This window comes from Neodiprion virginianus, unplaced genomic scaffold, assembly GCF_021901495.1.
Source record: "Neodiprion virginianus isolate iyNeoVirg1 unplaced genomic scaffold, iyNeoVirg1.1 ptg000042l, whole genome shotgun sequence".
NCBI classification, from domain to species: domain Eukaryota; kingdom Metazoa; phylum Arthropoda; class Insecta; order Hymenoptera; family Diprionidae; genus Neodiprion; species Neodiprion virginianus.
Genome location: NW_025804445.1, coordinates 276,096 through 301,212, shown reverse-complemented (window position 1 = coordinate 301,212; position 25,117 = coordinate 276,096). Strand labels below are relative to the sequence as shown.

General features: G+C 28.9%; 2 protein-coding genes, 1 long non-coding RNA gene and 1 pseudogene across 3 annotated transcripts; 1 reads left to right on the top strand and 3 right to left on the bottom strand.

The window, feature by feature from the left end:
- Positions 1-3,669: 3,669 nt before the first annotated feature.
- Positions 3,670-19,881, bottom strand: LOC124309798 (NADH-ubiquinone oxidoreductase chain 5-like; annotated as a pseudogene).
- Positions 7,532-8,698, top strand: LOC124309799 (cytochrome b-like). The gene is given in 1 exon segment (XM_046773551.1): positions 7,532-8,698. A coding segment is annotated over 1 exon segment (816 nt). The 5' UTR covers positions 7,532-7,550; the 3' UTR covers positions 8,367-8,698.
- Positions 9,901-13,156, bottom strand: LOC124309802 (uncharacterized). The gene is made up of 2 exons (XR_006909395.1): positions 13,081-13,156; positions 9,901-10,336 (listed from the first exon to the last, which is right to left on the bottom strand). It is a non-coding gene; the product is annotated as an uncharacterized LOC124309802 (long non-coding RNA).
- Positions 19,882-21,297: 1,416 nt separating the features above from the next.
- Positions 21,298-22,204, bottom strand: LOC124309800 (cytochrome b-like). The gene is given in 1 exon segment (XM_046773552.1): positions 21,298-22,204. A coding segment is annotated over 1 exon segment (816 nt). The 5' UTR covers positions 22,196-22,204; the 3' UTR covers positions 21,298-21,379.
- Between the last annotated feature and the right edge of the window lie 2,913 nt (positions 22,205-25,117).

Genomic DNA, 25,117 nt, shown 5'->3' with positions numbered 1-25,117 from the left:
GATAAATTTTTTAAGAAAAAAAAATTTGGTTTCTGAAAATGATAATAAATTTATTTTCAATTTTCGATCCAACTTCAACATTTTTTCCTAACCTAAACTTAAATTGATCAAGAACATTAATTGGAACCTTCCTATTTCCATCAACAACTTTTTGACTAATTATATCACGAAAAAATATTTTATGATGAAAATCAATATATATAATTCATTCAGAAGTAAAAATTTTATTAGGTAATTTTAAAATTAACAGAACATTAATTTTTTCATCTTTATTTTTATTTATTTTATTTAATAATTTTATAGGTCTTTTTCCTTATATTTTTACTAGAACTAGACATTTATCAAATAGAATTACATTATCATTATCTTTATGATTAAGACTCATACTATTTGGATGATTTAAAAATATAAATCATATATTTACTCATCTTGTTCCTCAAAACACACCAAATGCATTAATACCTTTTATAGTATTAATTGAATCAATCAGAAATTTAATTCGTCCATTAACACTTGCGGTACGATTAACGGCAAATATTATTGCAGGCCATTTACTAATAACCTTATTAAGAAGAATCGGAACAAAAATTAATATATTATCATCATCTCTTTTAGTAGTTAGACAAATTTCTTTACTAATTTTAGAATTCGCTGTTTTGTTACGTTCCGAGAGGAACGTTTCGAGTCGACTCTGATTCGCCGCGTGATTTAAATTGTTCTCCTGACTTACGTAGTTGGTGTATGTAAATCTCGGGAATCCGCTGATCAGCTCCTCAGATCTTCTCGTTCAACTCGCCTACAATTCTGAGAGTTTGTTAGGTAGGGCTCGTGCCAACCATCACTATGCGTGATTGAAATAATTATTTATGACAACACTTGGGTTAATTACACATTGATTAACGGTCTCCTTCTAGTTCTCGATGGTAGGTTTACAATCGTGGTACAGATTGGTGTTAATCACTATCGCAGTGACAAACTGTTAACAAGTCTCGAAGGTTCTGAATGACTTATAATGATTTTATTCTAGGATTTCGGTAGAGGTCTGATCTGTTCTCTATGATGTCTGAAGTTCTTCTCTTCATTCTGTTTTTGGGAAGTTTGACTTAGAGGGAAAATAGGAGGAGTTCAAAAGGAGTCGCGGTTTCTCGCGGGTCTCGGATGATTGGTTGAGGATGATGAAAAAATTGGGGGTAAGGTTTCTGGTTCGTGCGTGGGATCTCGGTGGTGGATTGGCGCGAGGTGGTTGGTTAAGAGAAGCAAGCGGCGAAGCGCTGACTGGTCTTGTTTTTGTTAAAATAAGGGCGCTATCCTGAATTCTGGGAATAGGGGTTTCTTTCTCTGTGAGCTATCCGTGATTTATCTTCCCTCGTTTCCGGTGTTTTGTCTTTTTGGTTATCTTAACTGTTGCAGGTTTATTAGTTTGGGTTATTACGGTTGAATGGGAAAAAATATATATATAACATGTATGTTATGAATTTGACTGATGAAATAACGGTTAATCTAGCGTGTGAGGACTGTTGATATAAGAATTTGGACGTTGTGATGGTAACTAAGTGCGTTGGTATTAATCTACGACTATCGGTAAGAGCACGTGGGGCTCTCTTATGGTAACTGCACGCTGGTCAGGTAGAGCGCAGAGAGGGCGCCGCCGTGGATACCGGCTGGCACGTAACAGTTTCAATTATTCAAGCTTATGTTTTTATAGTACTAATCACTCTATACTCTAGAGAAGTAAACTAATAATGTCAAATAAAAATATACCTTTTCCTCAACACCCATTTCATTTGGTTAACTACCGGCCATGACCTTTATTAGGATCATTAGCTGTAATAATTATACTTTTAGGTTCTATTAAATGATTCAATTTAAAATTAAAAAATATATTAATGTTAGGAATTCTAATCACCATTTTAATTATAATTCAATGATGACGAGACATCATTCGAGAAAGAACCTATCAAGGATTACATACATCAAATGTAATAATAGGAATAAAATTAGGAATAATTTTATTCATTGTTTCAGAAATTTTTTTCTTTTTATCTTTTTTTTGAGCTTTTTTTCATAGATCTCTATCACCTTCAATTGAAATTGAGAGAATATGACCTCCTAAAAATATTACACCATTTAACCCTTATGATATTCCTTTATTAAATACAATTATTTTAGTTTCTTCAGGAGCTACAATTACACGAGCCCACCATAGACTAATAAATAATATAAAAAAAGAAACACTAAAAAGAATATTATTAACAATCATTCTAGGCATTACTTTCTCAATATTACAATGATATGAATATTTAGAAGCACCATTCACAATAGCAGATTCAGTTTATGGATCAACTTTCTTTATTGCTACAGGATTCCATGGAATTCATGTATTAATTGGCACAACATTTATTATAATTAACTTTTTTCGAATATATTTAAATCATTATTCTAATTTTCATCACTTTGGGTTTGAAGCAGCAGCATGATACTGACATTTTGTAGATGTAATTTGACTTTTCCTTTATATTTCTATTTACTGGTGAAGAACATACTAATATATTTATATAATGTAACTTAAGTATAATTGATTTCCAATCAATAAGTCTAACAAAATTTAGTATAAATAATTAAATTAATATTTAATACCTTAATAATAATTATAATAATTACTATTATTATATTAACTATTTCAATAATCTTATCAAAAAAAACATTTTATGAATTAGAAAAAAATTCACCATTTGAGTGTGGATTTGATCCAAAAGGATACCCACGTATATCATTTTCTATTCGTTTTTTTTTAATTGCAGTTATTTTTTTAATTTTCGATGTAGAAGTAACATTAATATTACCAATAATTATAACATTAACAATTTCAAATATAAAAATTTGACTACTTATAGTGTCATACTTTATTTTAATTTTATTATTAGGATTATATTATGAATGAAAATTTGGAGCACTAAACTGAATTTAAACCTACAAAGTTGAAATAAAATTTATATTCAGTTTCGGCCTGAAATTATAGTTATTTATTAATAACTCTACTTTATAGGGCAATAGTTAAATATAACATTTGATCTGCATTGAAAAATTATTAATATCAATTAATTTACCTTAAATAATTTATATTAAATTAATTGAAGCCAAAAAGAGGCTTATTATTGTTAATAATAAAAATGAATAAAAATTCCAATTAAATAGAAATATAAAATAAAAAAGCTTCTAACTTTTTATTAAATGATTAAAATTCATTTATATTTCTAATTTATATAGTTTATAAAAACATTACATTTTCATTGTAAAAATAAATTATTTAATTTTATAAATTAAATGTTTAAAGATTTAAATAAATCATCATATTATCTTCAATAATATACTTTAAATTTTAAGCTATTTAAACATTTATAATATAAAGAAATAATAAAAAAATAAAAAAGCAAATAATAAAAATAAATTTAAAACATTATTAAAATAAAAAATTAATAAATCTATAAATATATAAAAATTATTTATAAAAATTATAATTATTCTTCTTTCATAAAATTCTAATCAATTTTGATTAAAATTTAATGTTAATTCTTTGTTTATAAATATAATATTTTTAATTAAACCATAAGTAGAAATAACAGGTAAAAACCATATTATTCTAAAAAATAACTTTAAAAAATAAAACTTTAACTTAAACATTTTAACATTTAAATAATAAACAAAAAATCCAAATAATATACCTAAAAAAATAATTAAAATTGGTAAAATTTTTATATAAAAAGGCAAAATAATGACATATCTATAAGGAAAAATTAATCAACTAAATATAGAACCCCCTAAAATTACTATCAATATCATAAAATATATTGAATTATTTATATAAACATCATAATCATTTAAATAATTTAATCTAATTATATTATATCAACCTAATATAGAAAAATAAATCAAACGAAAAGTATAAGAAACAGTTAAAAAAGTTGAAATAAAAAAAATAAATATAATAAATATGTTATAATTTAATATTAAAACTATTTCTAAAATTATATCCTTAGAATAAAATCCAGCTAAAAAAGGAAATCCACATAAAGATAAATTAGAAAAATGAAAACAAATAGAAGTAAAGGGTATTTGATTAAATATTGAACCTAATAAACGGATATCTTGAAAATTATTCAATCCATGAATAAAAACTCCTGAACATATAAATAATAATGCTTTAAAAAATGCATGTATTAAAAGATGGAAAAAAGCTAAAAACTTAAATCCTAAAAATAAAATTCTTATTATTAAACCTAATTGACTTGAAGTTGATGAAGCAATAATTTTTTTTAAATCAAATTCAAAATTTGCGTTTAATCCAGATATAAATATAGTTAATCTAGATAATAATAAAAATATAATAATAAAATTCTCTCTATTAAATAAATTTTCAAATCGAATTAATAAATAAACCCCAGCCGTTACTAAGGTAGAAGAATGAACTAATGAAGATACAGGAGTAGGAGCGGCTATTGCTGCAGGGAGTCAAGAAGAAAAAGGAATTTGAGCACTTTTAGTAAATGAAGCAATCAAAATTATTAAAGTAATTACTATTATAAAAGAATTATATTTTAAAACATCTATATAATAATAAAAATTTCGACCCCCAAAATTTATTATTCAAGAAATTGATAATAATAAAAAAATATCACCAATACGATTAGAAATGACAGTTAATATCCCAGCATTAAAAGACTTAAAATTTTGATAATAGATTACTAAACAATAAGAAATCAAACCTAACCCATCTCAACCTAATAAAATACTAATTAAATTTGGACTAACAATTATTAATATCATTGATACAACAAATAAAATTACCAATATAATAAATCGATTCAAATTTAAATCATTTATTATATAAGAATTTCTATATAAAATTACCAAAGAAAAAATAAATAAAACTGTTCTTATAAAGATTAATGATATCCAATCAAATGAAAATGTTATTACTACACAAGAAGAATTAATTTCAATTAAATTATACTCAACAAAATAAACTAAATCATATAATAAAAAATAAATACTTAATATAAATAAAAATAATCTAATAAAAAAATTTTTAATAAAGCTAAATAAACAAATATTTAATATAAAAATAATTTAAAAACTAAATTTAATTTTCTTTGATACCACAAATCAATATTTTAAATAAACTATTAAAATTAATTTATATTCAAACAATAAAAAATTCTCTATTTAAAATAATTAAATTTAAAGGAATTCAATGTAATATTAATAAAATATACTCACGAACATTACCTTGAGAAAATGAATAAAAAAAATAATTTATTTTACCATGTTGAGTAAAAGAATATAAATATAGTGTGTAACAAGCTCTAAAAAAAGATAAAAAAATGATTAATAAAAAAATTATTTTACTTCATATAATTAATCTATTGATTAATATAATTTCACCTATTAAATTTAAAGAAGGAGGAGCTGCTATATTTGAAGAACATAATAAAAATCATTATAAACATATTCTAGGCATATAATTTATTAAACCTTTATTAATAAATAATCTCCGACTTCTTAAACGTTCATAAATAATATTTACTACACAAAATAAACCTGAAGAACATAAACCATGAGAAATTATTAACAAATAAGAACCATAAATTCCCCATCTTATTAAAGTTAATAAACCAGATAATATTATTATTATATGAGCAATTGAAGAATAAGCAATTAAAGATTTTAAATCAACTTGAAATATTCTAATTAAACTAATATAAATTCCTCCTATTATTCTTAAAACAATCAAATAAACATTTAAAAAAAATACCTATATTAATTAAATATATATAAACTCGTAATAAACCATATCCCCCTAACTTCAATATAATAGCAGCTAAAATTATTGACCCACAAACAGGGGCTTCTACATGAGCTTTAGGCAATCATAAATGTATAAAAAAAATTGGTAACTTTACTAAAAAAGCAAAAATCAAAAATACAAATAAATAAAAAGAATAAACTTGAAATAAATTTTCTACAGAAAAAATATAATTTAAATTTTTAAATTCAAAAAATAAATAAATAATTCTTAATAATAAAGGTAAAGAAGCAAATAAAGTATAAAATAATAAATGAATGCCTGCTTGAACCCGATCCAATTGATTACCTCAACCTAAAATTAAACAAAAAGTAGGGATTAATCTACATTCAAAAAAAAGATAAAATAAAAATAAATTATTTACAGTAAACGTCAAAAATAAAAATAAAATTAAAAAAAATATCAATAAAATAAAATAATTTAAAAAAATTTTTAATTCATAAATAAAATATCTTGATATAATTATTAATGCTCCAATTCATAAAGTTAATAAAACTAAACCAAAAGATAAATTATCACACCCCAAAAAAATATTTATACTCTTAAATTCAAATCTATAATTTCCAGAAAATATAAAAAGAAATCTTAAAAAAAATAAATTAAACTGAAAAAATCAAAAATTATTTTTAGAAACTATAATTAAAAACAATAAATAAAAATAAAACTTTATCATTAAAAAATATTTAAAACTTGAAAATAATCATTACCATGTAAACGAATTATATAAATCAAAACAGATAAACCCAAAACCCCTTCACAAACTCTAAAAATTAAAAAAATTATAATAAAATACATCTCTAATATATATATTTAAAAATAAAATTAATATTAAATATAACATTAAAATAATAAATTCAATTCTTAATAAAACTATCAATAAATGAAAACGATTTAATCTTAAACTTAAAAATCTAATTAAAAATATAAAATAAACAAAATAATAAAAATCTATTAAAATAATAAACTATATATATATATATATATATATATATATATAATTTCAAAAAAAAGAGAAACTTTCCTATCATTAATCTCCAAAATTAATATTTTATTAAACTATTTTTTGGAATTTTAATATTAAATATAAGTTTTAATAGTTTATTTAAAATATTGATTTTGTAAATCAAAGAAAAAATTTTTTTTTAAAACTAATTAATATAAATTTATTTTAATTGATTGATTATAAAAATTTTCATACTACTTATATTAATTAATACTATAATAATATATTTAACAAAAACCCCATTTACAATAGGATTAATTTTACTAATCCAAACATCTTCAATTTCTGTAACATCAGGAATATTAAATATAAGATTTTGATACTCATATATAATTTTTTTAATTTTTTTGGGAAGATTATTATTAATTTTATTTATGTATCAAGATTAATCTCAAACGTAAAATTTCTTTTTAATAAATGAATAATAATAAACATTATCATAATTATTTTAATATTAATATTAGTAATTAATTATAATAAAAGAAATTTTACGTTTGAAGATACAATAAAATTATCTTATATTGAATTAAATAGAAATATATTAACTAAAATATCATTAAACAAATTATTTAATAAACCAAATTATATTATTTCATTCATAATAATAAATTATTTATTTATTACATTAATTATTGTTGTAAAAATTTCTAATATCAATTTAGGATCTTTACGGAAAACTTTATAATGCTACCTTTACGTTTAAAAAATAGTTTATTAAAAATTATAAATGGATCATTAGTAGATTTACCAACACCATCAAATATTACAACAATATGAAATTTTGGTTCATTATTAGGATTATGTTTAATAACCCAACTAATTACAGGTATTTTTTTAGCTATACATTACACACCTAATATTCAAATAGCATTTGATAGAATTATCCATATTTACCGAAATATTAATAATGGTTGAATAATCAAAAATTTACATGCAAATGGTGCTTCAATATTTTTTATCTGTATATACTTACATATTGGACGAGGAATATTTTTTGGATCATTCAACCTTAAACCAACTTGAATTACAGGAACAACAATATTATTATTAACTATAGCAACCGCATTTTTAGGATACGTATTACCTTGAGGACAAATATCTTTTTGAGGAGCTACTGTAATTACTAACCTTCTCTCAGCAATTCCATATTTAGGAGAATTCTTAGTACAATGATTATGAGGAGGATTTTCTATTAATAATGCTACACTAACACGATTTTTTACTCTTCATTTTATTATTCCCTTTATTATTATTATAATAACAATTATTCATTTAATATTTCTACATAACACAGGATCAAGAAACCCTTTAGGAACTAATAGTGATATTGATAAAATGTCATTTCAACCTTATTTTTTATTAAAAGACATTGTAGGATTTATTTTAATATACTTTATCTTAATTTATATTATTTTAATAAATCCTAATATATTAAGAGACCCAGATAATTTTACCCCTGCTAATCCTATAATTACTCCTCCTCATATTAAACCTGAATGATATTTTTTATTTGCATATGCAATCCTACGATCTATCCCTAATAAATTAGGAGGTGTAATTCTTCTTCTAATGTCTATTTTAATATTATTAATTATACCTTTTTATAAAATAATAAATTTCAAAGGATTAAATTTTTACCCATTTAGACAATTTATATTTTGAATATTTATTAGAATTGTATTAATATTAACATGAATTGGAATAAGGCCTGTAGAAAATCCATTTATTATTGTTGGACAAATTTTAACATTAATATACTTCTTTTATTTTTTAATTTATCCTACACTAACAAAAATATGAGTCATTTTATTAAATTAAATTAAATCAACAAATCAATGAACTTGAATAAGTTTATGTCTTGAAAACATAATATAAAAGTTTTAAATCTTTTATTGATTTAAACTTAAATAATTAAATTTTTAATATAATTTATAATAAAAAAGAATAAAATATAAATTTTAAACCTATAAATAAAATTAAATAATTTAATGAAACAGGTAAAATTTTTTTTCAAGCTATTATCATTAATTTATCATAACGTAACCGGGGTAAAGTTCCTCGAATCAAAATAAATAAAAATCTAATAAAAATCATTATTAAATAAAAAATTAAACTATATAAATCACCCCCTAAAAACATCAAAACAAATAATATACTTATAAATAAAATTCTTGAATATTCAGATAAAAAAATTAATGAAAATCCTACACCTCTATACTCAATATTAAACCCAGAAACCAATTCAGACTCCCCCTCAGAAAAATCAAAAGGTGTTCGATTTGTTTCAGCTAAACAAATAATAAATCAAACTAAATTTAAAGGAAAAGTTAAAAAAATAAATCAAATAAATTCTTGATATAAATCAAACAAACTTATAGAATAACCTTCAATTAAAAATAAAATTGATAAAATCACTATAACTAAACTAACTTCATAAGAAATTGTTTGAGCAACAGTACGTAATATTCCCAAAAAAGAATACTTAGAATTTGAAGATCATGCAGAAATCATAATAGGATATACCCCAATACCTAAACAACATAAAAAAAATACTAAACTAAAATCAAATGAATGAAAATTAGTAACATAAGGTATTGTTATTCAACAAATCAATATTAATATTAATATAATTGAAGGAGATAAAAAATAAGGGAAAAAATTTGATATTAAAGGAATAGAGAACTCCTTAGAAAATAATTTAATAGCATCAGAAAATGGCTGTAAAATACCAACGATTCTAACTTTATTAGGTCCTTTACGAATTTGAATTAAACCTAAAACTTTACGCTCTAAAAGAGTTAAAAAAGCTACTCTAACTAACACTATAATAAGTAAAATTAATCTTCTTAAAAAAACTATAATCAATTCATTAATATAAATTACTAATTGTATAATAAAATATACATAAATAAATTCTAAATTTATTACATTAATCTGCCAAAATAGTTAACAAATTTAATAAAATTCATTTTGAATAAAATTATAATAATTCAAAATTATGGTCCTCTCGTACGAAAAACTTTTAATAAAATTAAGGATAGAAACCAACCTGGCTTAAACCGGTTTGAACTCAGATCATGTAAAATTTTAAAGGTCGAACAGACCTAAATTTTCAAGCTTCTACACCCAAAATAAATTTTAATCCAACATCGAGGTCGCAATTTTTTATGTCAATAAGAACTTTAAAAAAAATAACGCTGTTATCCCTAAGGTAATTTAATCTAATAATCTAAAATATAGGATCAAAAATTCATTAATTAATGTAAAAAAAAAATAAAAAGTTTATTAAATTTAATTATCACCCCAACAAAATAATTATATTTATTTCATAAAAATAAATTTATTAATAAAATAAATTTAATTATAAAACTCTATAGGGTCTTCTCGTCCTCTAATAAAATTTAAGCTTTTTAACTCAAAAATTAAATTCAATAATTAATAATTATAAGACAGTCTTAATCTCGTCAAATCTACCGCAGGTGGCGGGGGGGTTAAATCCCTCGTTCGGGACGTGACGACCCCGCGTACATCGAGTAAGTCAAGGGGGACTGAAGTTGGCCCAGGCCCAATGGATGGCCCCCGAGGCGGCCTCAGGAGGCGGATTGGGCGTAAAAACCTGGTCCGCTCGGGAAGTGACGACCCCGGGGTTTTCTAGTAAGTCGGAGGGGACGGAAGTCGGCACAAGTCCGACGGAAGGCCCCCGAGGCGACCTCAGGGGCCGTGCTATGTTCCGGCGCGGTACGGGGAGTCGCGCCCCCGAGAGACCCGTAGCACTTAGGAACTTTTATGGAGATGCATAAGGTAAACAACGAATTACCTCAGGTGGTAGCCCCAGCACAGGGGAAATCCACCCTGGGTTCCGATCGGGTGAAAGCCCCGGTGGCCCATGGCAGCGGCACGGATTCTGAGGGCCGCAAATTGTGCAAGGACCAGGTGACAAAGACGGTAACAAAGACAGCGGACACGAAAACTGGAACAGCGGACAGGACGATACTGGGACACCAACGACGAGACAGGACGGACAGCGTGTCGAGCACGGGCAGCGGAGCGAGTTGCGCTTCCGCTGTATCCGGGATCGGCACGAAGACACGAATCACGGACGATATGGACCTGACGGACCTATTGTCACTGATCCACAGTACGGCGACAAGGATGGCCGAGGCAGCGGCCATCCAAAAAAACATGAGTATGTCCGTCAAACTGGGCATAAAGACCATTCTCGAGGCTGCCGACGTTGCGCTTAACAGGCGCGCTAAAGCAGCCCCGAAAGACCACAAGACGGACAACGAGACGACGGAGACGGACGTTGAGACTGACCAACGGACACAAAACACTCCGCGGACGAAACGGAAACGGGAGGCGACTGGAACCACTCCGGAATCCTCTCAAAAGAGGGCAACGGTTGTGGAACCGGTCGCTGACTGGCAGACAGTCACAAGGAAAAACAAGGAAAAAAAGAAACGGAAGACGCGGACGGACGAGACGAACGCGACAACGGACACGACGGCCGGGGCTGAGGGGCGCAGAGCGGCTCCCAAACACTGGGGGACGGCGGTGCTCGTCAAACCCGGGAACGACACGACGTACTCCGACATCGTCAGGAAGATACGGACCACGGTCGACCCTGCGAAGAGTCACGTTAAAGTGACGACTCTCAGGAAGACGAAGAATGGTCTGTGTCTCCTGAAGATAAAGACAGACGCCAACGGACGAGACGACTTCCGACGCGTCCTGCAGGACGCGGTCGGCGACGCAGGCAACGTCAGGACCGGGACCTCCAGGGTTCAACTGGAGATCATGGATCTTGACTGTGTCACGACCAGACACGACGTGATACAGGCACTGCGACGAGAGACGGGACGAGACGCGGACTTTGGGGTCCATATCTTCGGTCCGAACCGGGCGGAGCAGTTTATGGCCGTATGCGACCTAGAGTCGCAAGAAGCCAGAGCGCTGCTCGGCCGGGGACGGATCGGGATTGGATGGGTAGCTTGCCGCGTCCGACCACGACTGACGGTGACGAAATGCCACAAGTGCCTGGGATACGGGCACACGAAGGCAAAATGCAAAAATACAGACCGGACGAAGTGCTGCAGGAAATGTGGCGAGACAGGACATTACGCCACGGACTGCAAAAACAGACCGGCCTGCCCAATGTGCGCCGAGGCGGGACACGGCGATGCGGCGCATGTCGCGGGCTCCGGGAGGTGCGCGGTGTACCGGGTTGCGCTGGAGGAGTGCAAGAAGCAGGCCGGAAGACGGACAGGATAGTTCAGGGCAACCTGAACCGTAGTAGGACAGCAGACATGCTACTACCACAGATAGCAGACGAACACGACGCCGACATTCTGATCCTGTGCGAGCCGTACAGGGTGCGACAAGCACAGGATTGGATTACGAACGAGACCAAGACAGCGGCTATCTGGGTGAGGGGCGCTGCCCGAGCCCGGATAACCGCTCGTGGCGTCGGGGACGACTACGTCTGGGCTAGGGTGGGCGCTATCACTTACGTCAGCGTCTACCTGACCCCAAACTGCGCTGCGGCGGAATTCCGGGCGAAGGTTGCGCTCCTCGAGGACGGACTCAGGGACCTGCCCGGGGACCTCGTGGTCGCGGGGGACCTCAACGCGAGGGCGGTCGAGTGGGGCATGACGGCAACGAACAGACGCGGACGGCTGCTGCTGGAGATGGCCGCAAGGCTGGACCTAGTAGTGGCAAACACAGGAGACGTACCAACGTACAGACGGCCGGGATTTGGAGACTCCATCCCGGACGTAACGATGACGACGGACAGAACTCTGCCACGGATAGGGCGGTGGCGGGTGCTCGAGGGCTACACGGCCAGCGATCATCAGTACATCGCCTTCGAAGTGGCAGGAGAGACAAGGACGACACGGACGAGGACCCGGCACCCCCCGCGGTGGAACGTAGACAAACTCGACATACTGAAGTTCTCGGCGGAGCTGGCGGCAGCGCCGGCCCCAACTACCGACGTCCCCCCAGAGCTGACTGGCCGGCAAAGGGCGGAAAGACTAGCGGACGAGACGGCCAAACTGACGACGCGGCTGTGCGACAGCACAATGCCAAAACGACGGTACGGACGTAACAGACCACCACAATACTGGTGGACGGACGAGATAGCCGAGCTGCGGAAGAGTTGCCTGGCAAAACGACGACGGGTTACGAGGGCTGGAGGGAGACCCGAAAGGGAAACCCTTCAGGCCGAGTACAAGACTGAACGGAAACGACTGACGTACGCCATCAGAGACAGCAAGACGCGATGCTGGAAGAAGCTCTGCGAGGAGGTGGACCGCGACCCCTGGGGTGCCGGTTACAAGATTGTGACCGGTAGGCTGGGGGCCCGGATCCCGCCAGAACTCAAGGATGCTGAAACCGCACGACGGATCGTCGACGGACTGTTCCCGACGCACCCGACGCGTACGGACGCGACGAACGACGACGAGACGGCGGCGCCCCCCGTCTTCACCGCCGAGGAGCTCGTCGGAGCGACCAAAGCGATGAAGAGGGGTAAGGCGCCAGGACCGGACGGGGTACCGGCGGAGGTTCTTCGGCTGATGGCGAGCCTGAGGCCGGAGATACTTCTCGACCTCTACAACACGTGCCTTACGACAGGGACATTCAGCGACCGGTGGAAGGTGGCGAGGCTGGTCCTTATCCCAAAGGGTAAGGGTGACCCCAGCACGCCGTCGGCCTACCGGCCGCTGAGCTTACTGGACACGACAGGGAAACTGTACGAACAGCTTCTGCGACCACGACTTACGGACGCGATACGGGACGGCGGAGGCCTCTCTGACCAGCAGTTCGGCTTCCGGAGGGGTCGATCAACGATTGGAGCGATCCAAGAGGTGGTTGACTCCTTCCGGTCGACAGACAGACATTGCCACGCTGTGCGACCCGTCGCGCTGCTGGTGACACTTGACGTTAAGAACGCCTTCAACTCGGCCAGGTGGGTGGATATCCTAGGGTCGCTGAGAGGCGACTTCGGGGTCCCGCTTTACTTGCTCCGAGTTGTTGAAGACTACCTTCGGAACAGACGACTGACGTACGAAACGACCGAAGGCCAAGTGACGCGACAGATTACCGCGGGGGTCGCTCAAGGTTCCATACTAGGACCCGACTTTTGGAACGGGATGTACGACGGCCTGCTCAGACTGGAGCTTCCGCTCGGCGTTCGCCTGGTCGCTTACGCTGACGACGTGGCGGCAGTGATAGTCGAGCGAACTCCAGATCTGGCACAATACGCACTGAACCAGACGATGAGACGAGTCGGACGGTGGATGACTGACCACGGACTGCAACTCGCGACGGAAAAGACAGAACTGGTGCTTCTCACCAGGAGACGAATACCGACGACATTACGCATGACGGTCGGGACGGACGAGATCGAGACCAGAGGGGAAGTCAAGTACCTGGGGGTGACCCTGGATACGAAGATGACCTTCTGGCCTCACATACGACGAACGGCTCAGAAGGCGGCTGAAAGGATAGCATCCCTAAGCCGCCTGATGGCAAACACGAACGGACCGAGACCAGGGAAACGGAGACTTTTGATGTCGACGGTGAACTCGATTCTCCTCTACGGTGCGGAGATCTGGGCAGACTCCCTGAAGACTAAGAAATACTGTCACGCAATGACGACGGTACAGAGACGAAGCGCGTTGAGGATCGCTTGTTCCTATCGGACGGTCTCAGCACAGGCCGTTCTGGTGGTGGCAGGCGTGATTCCCATAGACCTTCTCGCGTTCGAGCGCAAAAGAGTCTACGGAAGAGACGCGGACGTGACCCGACTGGACGCGGCAACGACGGAAAGAGACGCGACGATACAGACGTGGCAGGAACGGTGGACGGAAGACACAACGGGAAACTGGACGAGACGACTCATTAAGGACCTGAGACCGTGGATCCAGAGGGGGTTTGGGGATGTGAATTTTTACGTCACCCAGCTTCTGACGGGCCATGGCTACTTCAGACGATACTTACACAACCTGAACCGAGTACGGACGCCCAACTGTACGTACTGCGGACACGAACGAGACGACGCGGAACACACGTTCTTCGAATGTGACCGCTGGACAGAACTGCGACAGAGACTGGAGACGGTCGTCGGAGGCATCACTCCCGACAACATTGTCGGGGTGATGCTCCATAGTACAGAAAGGTGGCAACTTGTTGCCACCTACACAGAGACAATTTTACGACGTAAGAACGCGGACGGCTGCCTGACGTAACGTAACTGACGGACTGCCTGCACGGGACGGACGGACGGACAGACTGACAAAACACACCGACAGAGCTCCCAGCTAGAAGTAATATCACCATAGTTCCTGGCTGGGAGCGTTGCACAGGAGGTGGCGGTTTAGTGGGTAGGCCACCCTGGAGTCCCACATCCGCGCTAGCCCGTATGACTGGCGCGAATCCGTAACTTGGATTCCGCAACTCCTCGGAAAAAAAAAAAAAAAAAAAAAAAAATCTCGTCAAATCATTCATTCTAGTCCTAAATTGAAGAACAAATTATTATGCTACCTTTGCACAGTTAGAATACTGCGGCTATTTAAAATTTTCACTGAGCAGATTGGACTTTTTATGTTTTATCAAAAAGACATGTTTTTGTTAAACAGGCGAATTAATTTTTTGCCGAATTCCTTATAATTAACTATCATATAAATTTATATTTACAAATAATTATAATATTTACTAATTTAATCATCATTTAAATTAAATAATTATTAATTAAATTATTTTAATAAAAAATTAAATTAAAAATAAAATTTATATATATATATATATATATATATATAATTTATAAAATTATTACAATTTTCAAATTAAAACTAATTCTAAGCCTAAAATATAATTTTATATAATTTAAAATAAATTATAAAATTAAGAATTAAAGCTAATCCCTTAAAACTTTTATATCAAAAATAATTATTTTTATTAATTAAAATAATTAATAATGATATTTAAATTAAATTTATTTATCAAAAAACTAGATAACTTAAAAAACGAAAAACATTTCATTTCTATTTAAAAATTAAAAATAATTATTAAACATTAAAAATAATTTAAAATTGAATAGATCTTTTCAATTCGAGAAAAATATTAATTTATATTATTTTTTTTAATTAACCCTGATACACAAGGTACAATAAATAAAATATACTTTTTTAAAAATTTTTTTTCCAAAATATTTCAAATTTCTATCAATATACAATTAAACTATAATTTAAATTATTTTTTCTTTTAACAATACTAAAATTATAAATTTAATAAAAATATTTTTATTAATAAAAGAAATTTTAAATATAAAAAATATAATTTATTAATTTCAAATTCAGTTGAATTAAACAACTATTTAATTTATTGTAAATAAAAAAATCCTTCTAAGTAATTTGAATTCTAAATACACTTTCCAGTATATTTACTTTGTTACGACTTATCCCATTTTATAATGAGAGTGACGGGCGATTTGTACATATTTAATTCTCAATTCAAATAAATATAATTTTAAATTTTACTATTAAGTCCAATTTTAAATAAATATTTCAATTTAATATCCAAAAATAAAATTTTTGTTGTAATTCATTTAAACTTTAATATAAGCTACATCTTGATCTGAAATAAAATTTATATAAAATTTAATGAAAATTAATAATTTTAAAAAAATATTCTTTCAACGAAAATGAATAAACTCAATTAATTAAAGTAAAATTTATCGTGGATTATCGTTTAATAAATAAATTCCCCTAATTAGTTTTAAATACAGCCAATTTTTTTAATTTTAAAGAACATAACTATTAATTATTAAAATATCATATTAACATCTAAAATAATAGGGTATCTCATCCTAGTTTAAATCTTAGATTTCATAAAATAATATATATATATATATATATATATATATATATATATATATATATATATATTTATAATCAAATAATTTTATTTCACCATAAAATTATTTTTAATTAAATATAAATAAATTAATGCAATTTATTAATTAAAAACATTAATTTGTATAAAACGTTTAACCGCTACTGCTGGCACAATTTTTTTGTCTATACTTTTATATTATTCATAATTCTAAATTTCTTCAATTATTAAAATTAAATGCTGCAAAAAAATATTTCTAATTAATTAAAAAAATACATGCAAAAAAATAATAATACTAATATAAAAACCAAAATCAAACTTTAATAAAAATAAATAAAAATTATAATATATATATATATATATTATTTAGTGTAATAAGCACAAAGATTTTTGAAATCTTTAGAAATAGTTTAACTCTATTATTAATAAAATGAGATTTAAAAACAAATTTTTATTTAAAACTTTGAAGGTTATTAGTTTAATTAACTTAAAATCTTAATTTTATAGTTAAATATATAACATTAAATTGCAAATTTAAAATTATAAAAATTTTTCAAAATTATATATTAAAATATAATATAATAAAATAAATTATTAATATAATAAAAACATTAAATAAAATAATTATAAAAAAATAAAAATTAAATATAAAATTATTTAAATTTAATTTAAATATTAATTTTAAATATAATAAAGTAGGTAAAATTAAATTTATATAATAAAATAAAACAATTAATGTAAAAATAATAAACATAAAACATTCAATAAAAAATTTATTATTTACTATTAAAATAAAAACAAAAAACTTTGGAATAAAACCAAATATAGGTGGAATACCAGCTATTGATATAAATATTATTATAACTATAAACTTCATAAAATATCTTATATTATTAAATTTATAAACTTGATTCAAATAATTTATATTAAAGTAACTAAAAAACATACAAATTATTAAATTATTTAAAGAATAAATTATTAAATAAATTAATAAAATATAAAAATCAATTAATACTGACATGAACATTCAAGATATATGATTAATAGAAGAATAAGCTATAATCAATTTTAATGAAATTTGATTTAACCCCAATAATGAACCTATATATCCAGACAAAATTATTGATGTATAAATAATTAATCTATTATTAATATTAATTAAAATAAATAAAGGAGCAATTTTTTGAATAGTTAAAATAAAAAAACAATTTAATCATCTAATATTATTAATAATCTTCACCAACCATCAATGAAATGGCCTAGCTCCTAATTTTAAAATTAATCTAATTTGTAATAAAATCATAAAAAAATTTATATTCATAAAAATTAAACTCATTTTTATTATTAAAATTCTTATAAATAAAAAAGAAGAAGCCCCAACTTGAATGATATAATACATATATTATTGAAGAATTATAAAATTTAGACAATTTATTACTACTATTTATTAATAAAGGAATAAATGATAATAAATTTACTTCCATACCTATTCAAACACCAATCCATGATGAAGAATTAATAGTAATCAAAATACCAAAAATTAATATTAAATAAAAATATTTATTTAAACTAATTAATTGTATAAATTTTTTAAAAAAAATTAAATTTATCATTAAAAATTATAATAATTTATAAAATAAACTATAAAAGTAATTATTACAATATTACATAATTTATTCTATCAGAATAACCCTTTTTCAGGCATTTTATATAAAAAGAAAAAAATTAAAATTTTTATCTATGAGGTATGAACCCATTAGCTTAATTAGCTTATCTTTTTATACATTAATATAATAGAATATAAATGGAGGTAATTAAGTTATATAATTTAATAGAATAAAAAATGATTTATTTAAATAAATTATTTTTCTTAAATTAAAGAATAATTAATTTTTGAAAATTAAAAATATGAAATTAAATAAATAATCATTTATCTATCTGTATGTTTTCTTAAAAGTTCATAATAAGTTCTAATCCATTGTATAAATGTTCCAAACTACAATTCATTGAGTAAATTGAATGGCATTTTCTTAATGAATAATATTTTTATTTTAATTAATATGTGAGCAAATAATTAAAAAATATATAGGATTTTTCTAATAATTATATATAATTTTGAAAAATTTAATGAATGTAAAAAAAAAATTTTTTTTTAAATTTCTCTTTCTTAAGAGTAAATTGAAAATTATAATATATATACACACACACACACACACACACTTATATATATACTCATATATATACTTATATATATACTTATATATATATATATACATAAATATAATAGAATATAAATGGAGGTAATTAGGTTAAATAATTTAATAAAATAAAAAATGATTTATTTAAATAAATTATTTTTCTTCAATTAAAGAATAATTAATTTTTAAAAATTCAAAATATGAAATTAAATAAATAATCATTTATCTATCTGTATGTTTTCTTAAAAGTTCATAATAAGTTCTAATCCATTGTATAAATGTTCCAAACTACAATTAATTAAGTAAATTAAATGGCATTTTCTCAATGAATAATATTTTTATCTTAATTAATATGTGAGCAAATAATTAAAAAATATATAGGATTTTTCTAATAATTATATATAATTTTGAAAAATTTAATTAATGTAAAAAAAAAAATTTTTTTTTAAATTTCTCTTTTTTTAAGAGTAAATTAAAAATTATAATATATATATATATATACACACACACTTATATATATATAATTACTTATATATATATATATATATACTGATATATATACATTAATATAATAGAATATAAATGGAGGTAATTAAGTTAAATAATTTAATAAAATAAAAAATGAAGAAAAATAATTTATTTGAATAAATCATTTTTTATTTTATTAAATTATTTAACTTAATTACCTCCATTTATATTCTATTATATTAATGTATATATATATATATATATATAAGTATATATATAAGTATATATAAAATTGCGACCTCGATGTTGGATTAAAATTTATTTTGGGTGTAGAAGCTTGAAAATTTAGGTCTGTTCGACCTTTAAAATTTTACATGATCTGAGTTCAAACCGGTTTAAGCCAGGTTGGTTTCTATCCTTAATTTTATTAAAAGTTTTTCGTACGAGAGGACCATAATTTTGAATTATTATAATTTTATTCAAAATGAATTTTATTAAATTTGTTAACTATTTTGGCAGATTAATGTAATAAATTTAGAATTTATTTATGTATATTTTATTATACAATTAGTAATTTATATTAATGAATTGATTATAGTTTTTTTAAGAAGATTAATTTTACTTATTATAGTGTTAGTTAGAGTAGCTTTTTTAACTCTTTTAGAGCGTAAAGTTTTAGGTTTAATTCAAATTCGTAAAGGACCTAATAAAGTTAGAATCGTTGGTATTTTACAGCCATTTTCTGATGCTATTAAATTATTTTCTAAGGAGTTCTCTATTCCTTTAATATCAAATTTTTTCCCTTATTTTTTATCTCCTTCAATTATATTAATATTAATATTGATTTGTTGAATAACAATACCTTATGTTACTAATTTTCATTCATTTGATTTTAGTTTAGTATTTTTTTTATGTTGTTTAGGTATTGGGGTATATCCTATTATGATTTCTGCATGATCTTCAAATTCTAAGTATTCTTTTTTGGGAATATTACGTACTGTTGCTCAAACAATTTCTTATGAAGTTAGTTTAGTTATAGTGATTTTATCAATTTTATTTTTAATTGAAGGTTATTCTATAAGTTTGTTTGATTTATATCAAGAATTTATTTGATTTATTTTTTTAACTTTTCCTTTAAATTTAGTTTGATTTATTATTTGTTTAGCTGAAACAAATCGAACACCTTTTGATTTTTCTGAGGGGGAGTCTGAATTGGTTTCTGGGTTTAATATTGAGTATAGAGGTGTAGGATTTTCATTAATTTTTTTATCTGAATATTCAAGAATTTTATTTATAAGTATATTATTTGTTTTGATGTTTTTAGGGGGTGATTTATATAGTTTAATTTTTTATTTAATAATGATTTTTATTAGATTTTTATTTATTTTGATTCGAGGAACTTTACCCCGGTTACGTTATGATAAATTAATGATAATAGCTTGAAAAAAAATTTTACCTGTTTCATTAAATTATTTAATTTTATTTATAGGTTTAAAATTTATATTTTATTCTTTTTTATTATAAATTATATTAAAAATTTAATTATTTAAGTTTAAATCAATAAAAGATTTAAAACTTTTATATTATGTTTTCAAGACATAAACTTATTCAAGTTCATTGATTTGTTAATTTAATTTAATTTAATAAAATGACTCATATTTTTGTTAGTGTAGGATAAATTAAAAAATAAAAGAAGTATATTAATGTTAAAATTTGTCCAACAATAATAAATGGATTTTCTACAGGCCTTATTCCAATTCATGTTAATATTAATACAATTCTAATAAATATTCAAAATATAAATTGTCTAAATGGGTAAAAATTTAATCCTTTGAAATTTATTATTTTATAAAAAGGTATAATTAATAATATTAAAATAGACATTAGAAGAAGAATTACACCTCCTAATTTATTAGGGATAGATCGTAGGATTGCATATGCAAATAAAAAATATCATTCAGGTTTAATATGAGGAGGAGTAATTATAGGATTAGCAGGGGTAAAATTATCTGGGTCTCTTAATATATTAGGATTTATTAAAATAATATAAATTAAGATAAAGTATATTAAAATAAATCCTACAATGTCTTTTAATAAAAAATAAGGTTGAAATGACATTTTATCAATATCACTATTAGTTCCTAAAGGGTTTCTTGATCCTGTGTTATGTAGAAATATTAAATGAATAATTGTTATTATAATAATAATAAAGGGAATAATAAAATGAAGAGTAAAAAATCGTGTTAGTGTAGCATTATTAATAGAAAATCCTCCTCATAATCATTGTACTAAGAATTCTCCTAAATATGGAATTGCTGAGAGAAGGTTAGTAATTACAGTAGCTCCTCAAAAAGATATTTGTCCTCAAGGTAATACGTATCCTAAAAATGCGGTTGCTATAGTTAATAATAATATTGTTGTTCCTGTAATTCAAGTTGGTTTAAGGTTGAATGATCCAAAAAATATTCCTCGTCCAATATGTAAGTATATACAGATAAAAAATATTGAAGCACCATTTGCATGTAAATTTTTGATTATTCAACCATTATTAATATTTCGGTAAATATGGATAATTCTATCAAATGCTATTTGAATATTAGGTGTGTAATGTATAGCTAAAAAAATACCTGTAATTAGTTGGGTTATTAAACATAATCCTAATAATGAACCAAAATTTCATATTGTTGTAATATTTGATGGTGTTGGTAAATCTACTAATGATCCATTTATAATTTTTAATAAACTATTTTTTAAACGTAAAGGTAGCATTATAAAGTTTTCCGTAAAGATCCTAAATTGATATTAGAAATTTTTACAACAATAATTAATGTAATAAATAAATAATTTATTATTATGAATGAAATAATATAATTTGGTTTATTAAATAATTTGTTTAATGATATTTTAGTTAATATATTTCTATTTAATTCAATATAAGATAATTTTATTGTATCTTCAAACGTAAAATTTCTTTTATTATAATTAATTACTAATATTAATATTAAAATAATTATGATAATGTTTATTATTATTCATTTATTAAAAAGAAATTTTACGTTTGAGATTAATCTTGATACATAAATAAAATTAATAATAATCTTCCCAAAAAAATTAAAAAAATTATATATGAGTATCAAAATCTTATATTTAATATTCCTGATGTTACAGAAATTGAAGATGTTTGGATTAGTAAAATTAATCCTATTGTAAATGGGGTTTTTGTTAAATATATTATTATAGTATTAATTAATATAAGTAGTATGAAAATTTTTATAATCAATCAATTAAAATAAATTTATATTAATTAGTTTTAAAAAAAAATTTTTTCTTTGATTTACAAAATCAATATTTTAAATAAACTATTAAAACTTATATTTAATATTAAAATTCCAAAAAATAGTTTAATAAAATATTAATTTTGGAGATTAATGATAGGAAAGTTTCTCTTTTTTTTGAAATTATATATATATATATATATATATACAGGGTGTCCCTAAATTGAGGGACACGGACCAGCGAGCGTGATACCTGACTGAAATGCAACCGAGAATTTCTTTACCGGAAGGTCGTCCGACGCATAGTTTTTGAATTATAAGCGATAGCGTTAGGCCAATCAGAGTGCACCATTTCATCTGGATTTGCCGCCACGGAAATTGCTGTTTTGTTCGCTGAGTGAATTATTATTATTCGGTTACAAAGTAAATATCGGCACCTCCCCTCACTCGCTGTTGTACCCCTTCTCGAGCGCTGACCTCGGTATTGTTGCCGCGGCACACGCTGCCGGCCGCACACCCACGGACGCACACTCGTGTGTGTGAAAACAAGCGAATGCCCAGCTCCACAATACTACGAAACACACATACACGAGTGAAAATAAAAATAAATCTCGAAATAAATCAGCGGATTTAAGATGTAATGTTATAAAACACTTCCAATCATCGATGTATGCATAAAACTAGAGATTTTAGATGATTGATATGCCGTTAGGGTTCATAATTAGTCATTCAATCAATCTGAATTATGCTTTCCGAACATTTTTTGTGTCTTTGCAACATAACTTTTCCACTAGTTTGAAATTCATCATTGACATCCGATTTTTCAATAATGCGAGGGAACAACAACTCGCTGAATTGACGTGTCAATAGGTTTGTAAATCAATTACAATTCACCTGAGTTAACACAAAATAACTGAGTAAATGAGAATTCACTGAATCACTAAAAATGATAACTGAAATCATGAGAATTATTTGAGATATAACTGAATTAGGAAGAGTTGTAATAAGTCAAGTTACTTTGAATAACTTTAGATTCGTGCCAAAATTTTATGTTTAAAGAGAAAAATAATTAAATTCAAATAAAAAAGTAATTTTAAATCAAGAAGAAGAAAATTTTCAAATACCTGAATTCAAATGAAGCAATTTGAATTTAATAAATCTATCCGAATTTGAGGAGAAATAATAATTATTATTTGGACCAGAAAAATGAAGTCGAATTACATGAATAAATTCAATTAATTCAACTCAAAAAATATGGTGTCATTCAAATTCCAAGTTATTTCCTCGTCGATTCAATGCGGGTCTGGAGTGGCAAGTAACGTTGAAATTGTTGAGATCAATGCTAGTGATGGCCACTTATTTGAGAATAATCGATGTATTGATTAATCGATTTCAACAAAATAATCGGACACGGCTCGATTGAATTGGTAAAGATTAATCGATTTGGTAAATTTCTGCGTGTAGTCTTAATATCAGAAGAGATATTTTGATAATTCATAGTCTTATTCAAAATATTTTTAAGTTTGATAAATTTTCAGTAATTAATACTTAAACCACATACATCGATACTGTATTGCATCGTTCGTATGAGTAAACAAGCGGCTTAAGGCTGACCGTGAGCCAGCCCTCGAACTTCCCGTTTTCACACTGCAAATTCAAGGTTCATGGAACAAATAAATATTAATATCCAATTCCAATTTTCCAACTACGAATTCAGAGTCGTGATTGACGATTCAAAAGCCCTCGCATATCATATTACATAAAAAAATATTACGATTGTTTTTATTTTGAACCACTAATAATGGATCGACCATCATAAATTTTAGAAATCTGACCTTGGATCGGTCACTGATGACCGGAAAAATCTCCACTCACACATTTCTACCAAAATCCGAATATTTTAAGATTTTGTTTCACCATGTGAGTTCGCCATTTCGAATTTTTCAAATCTAACCCCAGATTCGTGATCAGCGACCCCAAAATCCTCATGGTATCAATTTTCATTCAAATCCGTGAATCCATTCTCAATAATATGTAAATTTCCTTTTTTAAAAATTACCTCAATCAAAGACCTATCCGATGAGGGGGGATGCCAACAAGATTTTTCATAAAAAAAAAAAACTTCTAAACATCGAATTTAAAATCGAAAAGCGATGAGTCTCAGTATCCTTTCGTGCTTTTGCTGCCTATTTTGCGACAAAAAATGTATTTTATAGCCAGACAAATCAATGCTCGAATTAAATGGGATTTCGTAATTTCGACAATGCTTCATTTTACCTGGAAACATCTTTTCTTATACCCGGACATTGCCAAATTTTCGAAAGAAATTTCGATTATGTAGACAGAGAGAAGCATTTTAGCGCACAATATCCTTTCACGGCAAAGAAGGAATGAATTCAAAGACACGAAAATTTAG